Source organism: Pelodiscus sinensis, chromosome Z (assembly GCF_052426305.1).
Source record: "Pelodiscus sinensis isolate ZL-2025 chromosome Z, ASM5242630v1, whole genome shotgun sequence".
NCBI lineage: Eukaryota > Metazoa > Chordata > Testudines > Trionychidae > Pelodiscus > Pelodiscus sinensis.
The window spans coordinates 30,571,170-30,586,583 of NC_143085.1; the positions used below are offsets into that span (position 1 = coordinate 30,571,170).

At 44.0% G+C, this 15,414-nt stretch overlaps 1 protein-coding gene across 10 annotated transcripts in view; it reads right to left on the bottom strand.

Annotated features, from left to right (window-relative positions):
* Positions 1–15,414, bottom strand: part of KDM2B (lysine demethylase 2B) — a 218,450-nt gene that overhangs the window by 93,965 nt on the left and 109,071 nt on the right. For all 10 annotated transcript variants that reach the window (XM_089775275.1, XM_075898615.2, XM_006135978.5 and 7 more), the window contains one exon: positions 3,627–4,081. In XM_089775275.1, coding sequence (XP_089631401.1) covers positions 3,627–4,081 — 455 coding nt within the window. The remainder of the gene's footprint in view (positions 1–3,626; positions 4,082–15,414) is intronic.

The following is a 15,414-nucleotide window of genomic DNA, read 5'->3' on the forward strand; positions in this document are numbered from 1 at the left end:
GCACTGCCTCTTCCGGTAAAACTCGTAAAGTAGACGTAGCCTATATGTTTACAGCCTTTTTATTTAAATGGCATTGTAACTGCTTCTAAGCAGCTGTGACAATTTATGTTGAGAAAGTACATACCCTATTCTTTTACTATATAAACAAACACTTTTCTTTACATGCGCTACATAAGCCATGATAAATGGGACACATCTTCTCTACTCTGTGGTGCAAAGAATAATAAATAAAACCACATTGCTCTTGGAAGTAACAATACCAGTGGTCGAAGCACAGGAGAGGGGTTACAACTCATGATTCCAAATCAAAGCAAATGATTATCATAAGGCTATACAGTATGGAATTTATAATCTGTAATTTCTGCTTACAGAAATTTTAATCTGTCTTTTTCTAGCGGAAACTACTCAAACATGAATTTAAAAATGAAAACAATAAAATAATAAAGAATCATAAGACACTAATGGATTAATCTTCAGACTTCATATCTGTGAAGAAGAGAAGAATTAATACCCCCATTTTACAGAAAAGGAAACAAAGACACAGAGATAAAATCATTTATCATAGCTGACAGAGTAACTCTGGAACAGAGCTGGAACTAAAATCAACAAGGACCATTTTGAAAATTAGGTGTTTTGACTATTCTTGAGATGTCTTCTTTGTCCCTTAAGAACATGAGGTCACCACACCTGCACAACCTCAGAAGCTATGTCAATTACCTACAACAGGGGTAGGCAATAAAACAGAGGTGGTTCACCAGAGTTAGCCCCTAGCAGGCTGCTGCCACTATATTTATCTACACCTCCACAGGTCCAGGCATTCGCAGCTCCCACTGGCCAGGAATAGTGATCCGCGACCAACGGGAGCTGTGATCCCCATATTTGCAGAGGCAAAGATAAATATGGCAGTGTGAGGGCCTGCCAGGGGCTAACCCAAATGTAGTAAGATGAAGGCCTAAAACATAAGCCCAAGCAGCACCAGCCTGGTTTGAGGCCCGAGGCCTAGCTAACAATGGACAAAACACAGCTAACATAAAGCAAAGCTAAGCTGTGAGCAAGAGGCAGGCCCCAGCTCACAGAACTTGGCACGAACAGGGCTGAGAGTATGAAACACTAATTGGTGCTAGGTACCGAGTGCAGAACGATAACTGGTACTGGTTGTAAGTTGAAATCACATGGTACCACCAGCTAATTAAAAAAGGCCTTGGTACCCACTCCCCAAGGATACAGACCCAGATTCAAAAAAAGGGTCTAAAATAACAGCATGATGGATAGAGATGATCTAATCAAACCATGAGGTACAGAGTGATGGGTGGTATCTAAGTAACATCAGAGAGTGGAAACCTGATACATCAGCAGTAAGGTGTGATTTGTTGTACCTGTATATAAGGTGGTGTCTTTGGATGACCATGGGGACAGTGGAAATTTCCCGAGTGAGTCATTCCATTGCTACAGGGTACATGTGTGTAGTGGTTCAGTAGAGCCTACTGACAACTATTAGTGTACTTTGCTCTACAGTAAACCCAGCCTGGCACCTTTGATCCTTATCTGGTTTGTGGGTCTTTGGGGGTTCTCTTGGGGTCTGCTATGGAGACTAAATGCACAAGTCGACACAGCACACATCAGTGACCATACACACAAGCAGCCTTCCGGTTATCATCACCAACGGAGCCAGAGACCTGTGAGGACACCTCGGCAGTAAATCGCGACTGCCTCCTGAATAACTACATCAGACAGACCAAAGATGGCCTGTCTCCTGACCTACAGGCTACTTTGGTCTCAGCAGCCACTCATTTATTCTATTAAATACAAGGAAAAGACCCAGTAGGCAATAACTATCACACGGCAGAGAGCAACAGAGGAAATTAAAATGAGAAGTGGGGAACTATGGAAAGAAAATGACATTCAGAAAGTTAACTGGGTCTGGTTTTTGCACCGGGATCAAATATTTAAAAATTTGAAATGAAAATTTCATTTTTGTCAGCTAATCAGATATACCTGAAAGCAGAGTGGATTAAAAACACATTAAAATACATGGATACATATAAAACAGGACTCAATCTAGATATGTTTATGCATGTGGCATATATCATGAACTACCTTGCAAGGGTACACAAACTTTGTGTCACACTGAAGGCAGTTACAACCAGAATGGACATGATTAAACAGATCAGATTGTAGGTGTATTAAGAGGTGTGTAATTCATTAATCCTGTAGTTGCCAATAATTCTGTTGATTAGTCAACAAGGACTAGTTCTGCAAGCACTCAGTCTTGGCTCAAGCCAGGTCCTGGCATCTATCCTCACTGCATCTCTGCATTAGAAGTACTTTAAGAGCTGGCACATGGATAGGCTGGCTCGGTCCTGGCTCGTGCCAGGTCCCAACAACTACTGCAGTGCTCCTCATGCAGAGCTGCAGCAGGGGTTGATGCTGGGACCCGGCACAGGAACGGGGACTGAGACAGCCTGCTCATATGACAGCTCCTTAGTCCCATAATAATGCAGAGCTGCAGTGGGGGTTGCTGCCAGGACCGGGCCTGAGCTGGGATTGAGCCAGTCTGTCGGCCAGTCCAGTAAAAAATTTAAGAGCTGCGGGGAGGGGAGGGGAGGGGAGGGGAGAGAGCATTAATCATTTGATCGACTACACTTTTACATCCCTAACAGCTTGTAGAAGTCTATATCTTTAATATGAAGAAGCAGTCTATGAAGACAAGGCCAACCATGCAACATTCCCCTTCCTAATTTGAGTGGCATTCAGATCAGGAAAGAAGCAATATATTCCAGCGCTTGCTTCTGTGGGTTGCCTTAACATTGAGGACAAGTGTTTGCATAACAATACAGGCCTACCATGGTGTGACAGGGCGCCTGCCCTGCACTGGCCCTTTAAGGCCAAGACTCAGGCCCTGAGCGGGGGCTGAGCCCAGAGAGGTCAGCTGAGGCCGTTAGGGCTAGTGAGGGCCCAGGCAGCAGCTATATAGAGAGGCACAGTTTGCTTAGAGAGGGAGGGCCAGTGAAAGGCTGACTGCAGAGGAAGCAGGGGCTCCCAGGAGGGAGAACAGCTGGGGATAGCCAGCTAGGGTTGGGAGAGGGCCAGCCAAGACTCTCCCTGGCTAGGGGCCAGAGGAAAGGCCCAGGGTTCGGAGGCGGATTACAATGCAGGCTAGGTAAGCGGGGCAGTAGGGATAACCCCAATGCCAGTGATGAGCAACCCGTACAGACTGTAAATTGCCCTGAGAGGGGCTAGATGAGGAGAGTCAGGGGGCACTAAGGCACAGTGGGGAGTGCGCACCCTGACACATGGCCTATGGAATATAGATTTTATAGCAGTGTTTTTCAACCTTTTTTTTTATAAAGTAAAGTACCCCCCCCCTTTTTTTAAATTATAAGTACCTACAGTTTTCAGAGAGACAATTTTTTTTCTACCATTGCAACGCATTTGTTTAAACAAACTTAATCATAGCCAGGAGGGCGATGAAATTTTTGGGTGTAACAAGTAAAAAAAAAAATTCAGTTTTCTCCAAATTTCAATTGTGGTGACATACCCCCAGACTTCTCTCTAGTACCCCTGATGGTACTTATATCACTGGTTGAGAAACACTGTTTTATAGCATTAAAAGCAGTTTTGCACACCTTCATATCCTCCAGAAGAGCCTGAGGATCCTCAATGCCTTCTGGAACACACTTCTTGCTCTCTGGGAGAGATTCAAGCTTTTCTACCAGGGCTTTCAAACCTTTCAGTTCAAACTCTGTAAGATGAGTCCATTTGGTTGAGACTTCTGTAGCTGGTGACCCTGTCGGTGTTTTCAGATAGTCTGTGGGGGTTGTTGACTTTACACTGTCATCTGACTCATTAGACAAAGTTCTTTTGAGGTACCTCATTACTGTGGCTTTCTGTTTTCTCCCTGCAACCTCCTTCCCTTCAGAGTGTGTGCTGTTGGGTGAGGAGGAACCATCACCCAAGGCCTTTGTGTTCTTATCCAAATTGTCTTCCTTCTCCTCCCGGGTATGAGCATCACAAGAGTCTTCATCCATGTCTAACCAGGAATCTGATGAGAAGCTGTCTAAGCTGGGCTTTCTTGTTGCATCTGAAAGACATAGAAAAAATAAATATTTATCCTGATGAATTTATAGTTTAAACAGTCTTCCTGGCAGGACTAGTGATCACCTGATTAGACTAGAACATGATAATACCTGATAACTCATACATACATCTAGGGAAGTGAATTTTATTCAGATAATATAAAACTGATTGATAGGTTTCATTAACATCTATTTCATGCAAATGACAGACTAAGAACAATATGGCTTTTTCAAAAAGTTTCAATCCCCAAACTCCCTCAGTTATGGGTACAGAAAAAAATTCATAATTCATTTATTTGAGGCATATCATTAATTTTCCAGAAAAAACAGATGAGGTCAGACTTACTATTTTTAATATTTATAAGACAAACACAAACAACAGGGGGAAAAGTCTTAATCACCATTCTTTCAGACCTTCTTTATAGATCACAAAGAAGGAAAACGTGCAGATCATTATCAATAAAAGGAACAAATACTTGGTTTTATATGGCATCTGTCACCCTATAACCTTAAAGCACTGTTAGACACATTACCTCTGTAAGAACAATACTATTATACAGAGTTTAAAGATGGAAATTCAAAACACAGAGAAAGGAAGTGACTGACTCCGTGTCACACAACTGTGTAACCACTACTATTTTGGATACAGCCCCAAATGCATGTTGTTTCATTAAAATCAAATAGAATGATGAGAGGCTGAATGCTCAAGAAGAATTAGCCACCTAACATCTATTTAGGCTCTAACTTCCACTGAAATAAAATCTTTAAGCACTGAGCCCAAAATCCCTGGCTCAGAAGAATTTACATTATTCTTAGGCAGGAGCAAGCAAAATACAGCCTGCACTCCAGGTCTGGACACCAAGCCACTGGATCTGGCTCGCAGACACAGCAGGAGCCTCAGCCCAGTTCCCTGCCTCCCCACCTACACCCACTGCTCAGTACCTTTCTGAATGCCATGAGTCTGGAGGGTGGGGGGGAGAGGGTTTGCATGCTGCCCCTATCTCCATCACAATCTTGCAGCTTCCATAGCTGCCTATTGTCAGGACAGGCAGCATGTGAAGCCCCCAAACTCACAGGCTACGTCTACACTGGCATAATCTTGCGCAAGAACTATTTTGCAGAAGAGAGCATCTACACTGGCATGTGCCTTTGCACAAGAGCATTCTTGCCAGTGTAGATGCTCTCTTGCGCAAGAAAGCTCTGATGGGCATTTTAGTGTAGACAGGCAGCAAGTTTTTGCGCAAAAGCAACAGCTTTTGCACAAGATCGCACCAATGTAGATACAGCCACAATGTTCACATTAGCACACAAAGCCCTGCCTCACTGGGTAACCTGCTAGGCAGGGCTGCAGGCTGGGAGCCACCCAGGTAAGCACCTCCTAGCCAAAGCTTGCCTCTGGCATCCCAGCCTCTTCCCCTCCCCCAAATCTTTGCAAACTCTCAAGCATCCTTACCCCACTTAACCCAAACCCTCTGCACTCTTGCTCCTTCACCCATACACCCCTCCCAGATCCTGTACCTCCTCCTATACTTGTCGTCCAAGTCACAACTTCCTCCCACACCTTGCACTCCATTACCCTACTCCTGGTCACAACCCAAATCCCTGCACCCTGCACTCCTGCCCCAGATCACAACCCCCTCCGAGAGTTTGCATCCTTTTCTAGGCTGCTCCTTTGGGTCACAACCCCCCACTCAGAATCTGCATCCCCTCCAACATGTCAGAATCTCCACCTGCACTCAGAACCCCCTCCCCGACTCCACACCACCCTCCTTCATCCTAGACTCCTGGCCCAGGTCAGAACCCACTCCTTAACTCAAACACCTTCTCAGATCCCACACCCCATCCTGTACCACACTGCCTTATCCTAAGTGACTTTCTGCACTCAATATCCATCCCAGACCCCGCATATCAATTAATATCATGGAACAGTGTGTCCCTTGACCACTTACCAAATTCTTGGAGTGGCCCCCCTCATCAAAAATTATTGCCCCCTCAGTTCTTAGATTTAGTGTAGAATAGGCCTTTTGCCAAAAATGATCACAGCTGCTGACCACAGCATTATAAGAAGGGTAGGGGACATCAGAAACCAAACTGCACTTAACCAACTGGAAGTCAGAAAGATGCAACAATCAGTCAGTTGTGATTTAACTACTAAATTTAGGGATGCTGGGGGGGGGGGGGGACTCATAAGCTTTTGTCTACACTATGGAAATGAGTTTAGTTAGGTAACACCTGAAAGAAACGAGGAAGATGATTGGGCTATTATTCCAAACTCTTTTTCAGATTGGGCTATTCTACAAATCAGACACATTCCACAGAATATTTTCTTCACAATCTTATCAAATTGAGAATTACTTTTTGGGGAGAAGGTTAAAACTGATTTTCTGGAAAACAAGACAAATGCCTCAAAATAGTAGGCCCTTACTCAATCAAGCTCCGGTTACAGTCAAGACAAATATCCTCCTCTCTGTCCCTCCCCACACACGTTGTTCCATAAAGGCTTAAACATAGGCTTTATCAGTGCACTGACTTGTTTATTCAGGGTGATATAGTCATGGAAGAAAACACTCAAAAGCAGCTACTTCCTTTGATCCCTGCTAACTCTAACCAATGCCAAGTTGCCATCCTAGGCTCTGCCAAGGCTAGAAAATATAGTGTTAGAAAACATAAGCCAACAGATTTTAATTAATGCACAGTTAAACATCACTAGGATTACCCACAACTAGCAAACACTGTTTTTTCATTCTCTACCCAAAATGTTTTCACACATATGCCTCAGAATGCTCTGCCCATCAAGTACAAACTATTATCCCCATTTTACAGGTGGGGTAACTGAGGCACAAGAGGAGGCAATGACTCACTTGGAGTCACCCAGCAAACCAGAAGCAGAGCCAGGAATTGAACCCACTGCTTCTGAATTCCAGTCTGGTGCCTTATCCCAGAGACCACAGTGCCTTCCTGTTAATTAAAACATATTCCTAAACATATTTTCTGACCCTTTACGTTTCAACATTAGCTACTATACAGCTGATAAAAGTATGGAAGTCTTGTCTATATTGGGGGATTTCAGTGATTGGTGGCCAGACTAGTTGCAGAACTCCTGGTGTGGGCAGGGAAAGCAGTTATAATTACAATTAGCACCAGTGCACTTCATCTACTTGAACCTGTAGTCACCTGGAACAGTGGAAATCATGGCTTATACTGACTTTTCCTGTCTACGCTATGTCTTTGTTTAGGCACAGCTATGCCAAGGGCTTGCCACTGACAGCTGTAACTGGGGTAGGTCATCTAAGAAAGGAGAAGGAAATCATACTATGAACATCTGCATCATATATACTAAATAACGTTTTGGTGCCATTAGTGGGTGGCATGTGAAATACACTACACGTTGAACCTCTCTAGTCTAGCAGTCTTGAGACCTGACTGGTGCCAAACCAGAGAATTTGCTGAACCATGGGAGAAGAATATTGCCTAGCAGCGTTACTAACGCTTCCACTGCTTATTGGGCTCTTAGAAGAAATGTAGGGGTAAATAAGAACTAACTAACAGCACAGAACACTCAGAACCAGGACGGGTGGCTGTAAAGAAACTTTATGGGACCCCGGGAAACTTGGTCACACACATGATACGTGGATATCTCATTAACTGAAATTATGCCGGCCCATGAATGTTGCTGGACCAGAGAGTGCCAGATTAGAGAGGTTCAACCTGTACCACCTTTTTCTTCTGATCTAATCTGTGGAACCAAAAGGCCAGAGGAAAGAAGGGCAGCCCAGTAGAGCATACTAATCCCCCTGACAAACCTAGGCCTCATCCCATACAAAAGTGGAGACCTGGTACAATGTGAGAATGACATGGGAGGAGGCATCTTCCTCCCTGATTCTATTGGCTGCTGCTCCTCCCTCTGCTGGAGATTATTTACACTCAACCAATGTTGTTGTATTGGTTCCACTTGGTTCATGCCTTCCAATGCCACGATTCTATGGTTTCAAAGCTTTTCTCTGCTTCCACAGGGCTAAAAAAAATTTCTTTCAATGAAAGTGGAGGTTTACATAGCATGTTACAGATGGAACTTAGGCATACAGCCTACTGTGCTTCTGACTCAGTGATAGTGTTGTTCAGGACCTCTCCATATCCCTCCCTTGTGCAAATCTCAGTGGAGCTGAAAGGTTGTAGAGCAGCTCATTGTTGCCCTGCCCCACTCCTCCAGCCTGTTTTCCAGCTGGTCCAGGGGGAATTTCTTCAGCAGTTCTGCTCCTAGAGCTGTCTTCTTTTTGGGTTCTTTTTGCCTCGAGACCTTCCCATTAGGGGTTCCTCTCTTCCCCATCCTCAGAAGGATAAAGAGAGAGACTTCAAAGAGGATGATTTACATTTTACAAAGATGGAGAATAGGCACAGAATTCCACTAACACTGAGGCCCCGCCTGCTGCCAGGCACAGAGTATAAGGGAGAAATGGGTAAGATGCTGCAACCAGAGACTGGCCATTAAGGGTTCAATAAGAGTTAAGGACTGAACTTCTATAGTAACATTTCTGATCAGTTCTGGTGTGCTGGGGTCTGTCCCCAGGCTTGTTCACATTAGGATTTTTATACAAGTATAGTCAGAGATGTCCCTAAGTGGAGTGAGGGGACTGGGACAAATCAGCCTCTCTTTCTAATCTGCTAGAGGTGCTCTCCTCCAGCTCCACCCAGTCCCTAACCTCACACCACTTTCTGAAGTGCTCCACCCCACCCTATTTCTTCCCATCCCGCCCTGCCCCTGCCTCTTCCCAGACAATTCCACTTCTTCTTGCTCAGTTCCGTTTCCTCCCTCCAATATGCTGCTCCTTGGCTCCTCCTCCCTCTTTCCCAACACCTCCTGAAGCTGCTAAACAACTGATCTGCAACAGGCAGTAGATGTTTGGAGGGAAGGGTAAGTGCTGATCTGTGGGGCCCACCAGAAGATAGGAGATGTTGGGGAGGGAGTGTTGATAGAAAGTTGCCCAGTGAATGCTGAGCACCAAAGTTTGTTCTAATCTTTTCCATCCATGTGCGGAATACATTTTTATGTTCACTGAGGTATACGTTGATGTACACCACCAGGAGAAACCAAAAATCTAGCTTTGGGCGCTCTGCTAATCATATGGCATTTGAATCTCTTCTAAGCAGCTTACAAGGGACATGCTGAGCACCCACCATTTTTTTCTGAGAATTAGCACCTATGGCTGCCACTGACAGAGACTGAGCTCTGAATGACACATGCACACTGATGTGCAGAGCCCAGAGCAGTACCACAATTCACTGTATGAAAGTGGTGGTCTTGAATATAGCTAGTCCAGTACGAGCCCCTACCACAGATATACTCAACTGGTATAGAGCAACCCCCAAACTGTTCAGGTACAGCACTTGAACAATGAGGGTTGCACTGGTGCAGCTGGGTAGGGTATTATGATTAAATATTAAACAAAGGGTTCATCCCCAACTGGGGTGAGTTTTTTTTCCCCTCCTATATTAATTTGTTCCATTTTCTTGTTTATAAAATCTCCCTAAAAGAAAAGAACTGGGTGACGACGATTATGGTTTCTTCTGGTTAGTCATTCCACCATCCAACACTTCATCACAGCTATTTTTAAAAGCTATTTTCTAGCCCACGCACCCATCTAGTAAACAATTTGAAGAAGAGAATTAACAAGATTTGGCTCTTCCCACTACCACTCTAAAGCCATTTTGCTAGGAACTCTGTGTAAACTGCCTCTACACAAATGCAGTGGGGATCTAATTGAGTCTTAACTGTGCTTACTTTTTAAAACAATCTATTAAATAACAAAGTAGTGTCTTCTAGCATTATGAGCATGTGTCAGTCTCTGTGAATTGGGGTCTCTGTTTCATATGGCACATCAAAGTTGTGCCAATCCAGAACATTGCAGTATATAAACTTTACTTTCTTATCACATATTATTGTGTCTTTGGCTACCCCCAGGCCTATCATCATGCACTATATGTTCCTCTCTGAACACAATTCAAATCCTTTCCAAAAAACAGAGGAAAATTTTCACAAATACAACAATTCTGGATATGGAAAATATAAAGACTCAGTGGTGTAGTCCAGAAAATGAAAAGGCCATAGGTTTTAGCAGAGGAAAAAGGAGCTAGGAACTTCCAGTAAGTCTATGTATAGCCTTGGGCAAATTACAATGGTTCTTCCTCAGCTGGCTCTTCTGCAAAACAGGATTACACAGTTACCTTCTTCAATGGAAGATTAAGTTTCTAAGTTTGTCTTCAACAGTATAGTAAGTTCAATTCACATTCTTTTGCTTAAATGGAAATTGCCAGGTTTTCGAGCTGTGAATGGCACTTTGGCCTGTCACCAAGAGGTAGTGAGTTTTTTATATCAGTCGAAAAAGGATATGATGGCATTGAGGAATGTGATCACTGAGAATTCCCCAAATAAAAATTACTTAACATAATTAATAAATTCTCTGTCAATGGAAAATCCACTCTACTTTCTGTGAAGGAAAAAAGGAATGGATCCTCCTCTATTTCATATGACACCTTTTTATTGCCCATGAGACTGTACATACAGTCTGAGCCATCCTGTGAAACATCTTACTGTGGGAATCTTAAAAGCTAGGATATAGAGCATTTTATGACTAATGCCACATTTTCTCTCAATTACAGTTTAGTCTCAAGATTCACATCTTACTGAAGGAATCTTGTAGGTCAACTACTGTAGAAAACATCCAACATTGTCTAGGGATGTAATAGTTTAGGCGATTAACCAATAAGCAAAAGTTTCAGTTAATGCTATAGACTACACGGATTTCTCTTCTTCCTTGCCTCTTCCCTCCCTGCAAGTACATTTTGTAGTGCCACTCGGTGGTACCACCTCTATCAGAGGGAGTTTAAAAAACAGCTTCCCTCATGGATTGGCTGCCTGTCACCCCATGCTGCTGCCTCTGATACAGATAAAACACTAGACAAAACTGCCTTAATGATTGGACTGAGTGTTAACAAGGGAAAGGCCAACACAATGAGGATCAACCAGTCCAACAATACTACCATCACTCTGGGAGTGGACCTAGAAGATGCAGAGCAGTTCATCTACTTGGGGAGTATTATGGGCAAAGAAGGAGGAACAGACAAAGGTATCAATGCTAGGATAGGGAAAGCAACAGCTACATTCAAGAATCTTCATCCCATATGGAGTTCACGAATAATATCTGCAAAGATGAAACTGCAAAACTTCAACACAAATGTGAAGAGTGTACTCTTATATGGATGTGAGACCTGGCATACTAAAAAGTCTTCAAATCACAAGCTATAGTCATTCATAAACAGATGCCTGAGGTACATTCTTCACATCAGATGGCAAGACTTTGTCTCAAATAAGGATCTTTGGAATAGAGCAGGACAAGAACCACTTGACATTCAAATCAAGAGAAGAAAGTGGGAATGACTAGGCCACACTCTCAGAAAACTATTATCCAGCATAGTCCTTCACGCTCTCACATGGAACCCGCAAGGAAAATGCAAAAAAGGAAGACCTCAGACTACATGGAGAAGATCTACTGAGACAACCACTGAGGTACTCCTGGAGTCAGCTAGAAGTTTTGTCTCAAGACAGAGTGAAGCGGAGGAGACTCGTAGATGATTTATGCTCCACTCTGAGTACAATGTTTTAAGAGGCATTTCTATCTCAGAGCAGCAGAAGCTAAAATCTGGTAGGAAGTTCATATACAGTGTCCTTTTTTATTCCAACTGACAGGACGAATGTCTCAGTTGGAGGGAAAGAAAAAATGAGATTCAATGCTTTTACAGAAGCCTGTGTCTGCTGTAATGCCATTGTTTCCCCTAAGCCACTGTCTTCCTATGGAATAGATCAAAGCAATAACAGACTTGACATACCTACCAGGATCTTAATCTAAGAAAGCTACTGCCCCGAAACTCATTCTGAGACTTAGGAAGGAGTGCGGAAGCAAGGCCTCCTTCTCCATCCCATTTAAAGTGTAGATGTTTTTCACACAAGGAGTACTATAGGGAGAAATGTTCAGCCTGGCCAGTACTGAGCCTTTGATTTTGTGCCTGCAATTTTGCAGGCACAAATAGTAGTAAACCAAGGGAGTATTCTGGAGAAGCAGTTTACTGATACCATCGACGTATATGTTTCTGAACAGCTCATTCTGGAAAATACCAGGCGAGAGAAGTGCTTTCTAGGTAGCCCTAACCAAAGAAGAGTTAGAGCTCAGGATGCTGCAATCAATACTGTTTCAATAAGAAAAAGTGCTATAAGATCTTTAGCACAAGTGATCAGGACCTTGGTTTTCTGGGTCTTTCAAAGACGACACATATCACAGCAGTAAAGAGACATCTATCACTACTACTGACTCCAAGTGTCTAGCAAGACCCAAACAACACTTCTTACAGCACTATTTTCCCTTTGGACATTCTTCCTCCAAAAGCTGGCCATTCCTGACTCCCATTAGCTAGTGAAATCCAACAAGAACACTGGATGCAGCAAAACAGATGGAGAAGAAAGAGCATGTTTCCAGGGTGAAACAAGAGCCAAAAAGGCATAGTTAAGAAGTAGAAATATAGCACAAACCATAAAAGAGAAGATATATGGTGGAAAAAGAGGAATTATGAAGAAGCAAATAGCTACAAATATTATGACTAATCATAAGAAATGTTTGAATAAGAATGCATACAACTCAAGATGGTTTCTCTAGTCCAAAGAGTTAAAGAAGACAATTAATACTAGAAAAGGAGTTGAAGATAAATAAATACCTTCAGTCCATATTCACTATGAATGATGATGGGGAAGTCCTTCCTCAAAGACCATCTCTTATGGGAAAACGAGATGTGGCATTAACAGAGAGAAACCTCTAAGAAAGAGAGGAGGCAGCAACCTGAGATCCAAGATCCTGAAGGAAGTTTAAAAAGGTAAAGGAGAAGAATTTTTGACAGCATTTAATTCACTAAATCCTCTACATCAGCGGTTCTCAAACGTTTTGAACTCCGGAGCCCTTTATATGTGTAAAAATGTATGTGGCACCCCAGCGGTCCACTGATTGTATGTGTTGTACCTATCGATGTTTCCAGTTTGTCAACCTCACGGAGCCCCTGGAGATGTCTCTTATAGCCCTGGGGCTCCGCGGAGCACAGTTTGAGAAACACTGTTCTACATTTAACAGTTATGCCTGAATTAGGGATGTGAACATGTAGCCATGTACACGATTAAACTGATGATCCTGGACTCATCAGTTAATCCTGTTACATGCAACTCCCCACCATCACCATAGCAGCAGTGCAGGAGAGGAGGCGGGAGCCAGTGCTCGTGAGGAGCCAGCTTAAAAACCAGCTCCCTATGAGCATCAGCTCCCACTTACTCCCCTGCATGTAAACGTGCAACCATTGAAATTTACAGAAGTTACACATTACAAAATTAAATATGCTTTAATATCCCTATCCTGAATGTAGTGGTTCCCATGTTTTAAGAGAGAGAGAGAAAGAGAGAGAGCTGTAGGTAATTCAACAATTATAGATCAGAGAACTTCACTTCAGTATAAGAAGCACAGAGGACAGGTTGAGCCTCTGTAGACCAGGACCCTCAGGACCTGACAAGTGCCCAACCAGAAAATTTACCAAACCATGGGATGTCAGTATTGTCTAGCAGCATTATTACACTTCCACCACTTACTGAGCTCTTAGAAGACAGTTAGGGGTAAAGTAGAGCTAAACACCACCACACAACAGAGGGAGCCAGGACTGGTGACTGTAAACAAACTTTATTGGACCACGGGACACGTGATCACACCCATAAGTGGACATCCAGCTAACTGAAATCATGCTGATGGCCATCCCAAGTTGTATCCCTGCTTATGAACTGTACCAAGTATCAGTACACTGGGATCTGGAGTTTTGAGTCAGGTTCTAGTAAGGTGGCAAGGAAAAAGAAATGTATGATTCCAGAAGGATATAATCAAACTGGGGGATGGACTCTTCATTAGCTGCTATTTCAGATCTGAGAATGAAGAGTAGGGAAGTAGAAAAAATCCAAAAAGGAGGAAGAGAATCAGTATGGCTATATTTGCACTGTACACTTATTTTTTGGAATAAGCGTCTTTGGAAATTCTGAAACAGCTTATTTCAAAATAGAGCTTCTACTCACAAAATGCTCCTAAGAAATAGTGCTTCGCTATTTTGCAATGTGGACACTATTTATTGGACCCCGAATCGCATTTAAGGGCACCTAGAACCACTTCAGGCAGGGCATCTGGACAGTAGTAACTTCCTGGACCTCCTGCCTGAGATTATCTGAGGCTCAAGCCTAAAGGTACTGCCCCCCATACAGCTGTTTCCTCAGATTCTTCTCCTTTGCCTACCTCATTGAGGGACAGCAAACACATTCCTTTGTCTGCTGTAGTTGCCCTTATGGACACCTCAGCACTTCAGCCATGGAGCTGGACCTGCCTCTGGGCAGTTGACAGCTCTCATCGTCATGCTGCAGTTTCTGCCAGCTTCTCTTCTGGTCCTGCCGGAATGCAACCTCCCACTGATCATGGAGACTCTTACTATCTCTCTGGGACCACAGCTCTTCCAGCTGCCCTCTACCACGCACCATCACTTCTGGAGGGCTGGACACCAATTCCGACTGGTGGGAACAGCTTGTCATGAAGCAGTGCAACAACCAGCAGTGGCTCCAGAATTTCCACATGAGGAGGGAGACCTTTCTGGACCTGTGTGCCTGGCTTGCCCCTGCCCTCAGGCAATGGGACACCCATATGCAACCTGCTATCCTCCTGGAGAAGTGCATCATCACTGCTGTGTAAAAGCTCCCCACGCCACACAGTTACCGATCCGTCAATAAGCAGTTCAGTGTGGGAAAGTCAACTGTTGGGGCCCTGGTCAAGCAGGTATGGCCCTCTCGGGCTACTGTCCCAGGAGGGAGGTAAATTGCTGGAACGGGGAAACCTCAGGAAAGGGGAGGGGAGATTGCGGGTGGGGAAAGTCACCTTCCCCGAGTGTTTTTTTCAGTCCCGCCTTCACACAGCCCTGCTGGGGGATAGGTTACGTAGGGGATTGCTCCTGGTGTGCGTGGGGCAAGGGGGACTTGGGGACCTCTCAATGGTTCTAGCACCCCTGTGATTCTGTTTGTCTCCTTCTACAGGTGGGGTGAGGGAATGGGCTACTAACAGCACCTACATCCCCATCCAGGCCCCCAACCACCAGGCATCTGTTTAAATAAACTGCAATGGCTACTTCTCCATGGAGCTGAAGGCCCTCAACCACCACTGTGGGCAATTCACCAACATCTACATTGGGTGGTCACAGAAGGCTCATGACACCCATATGTTCCAAA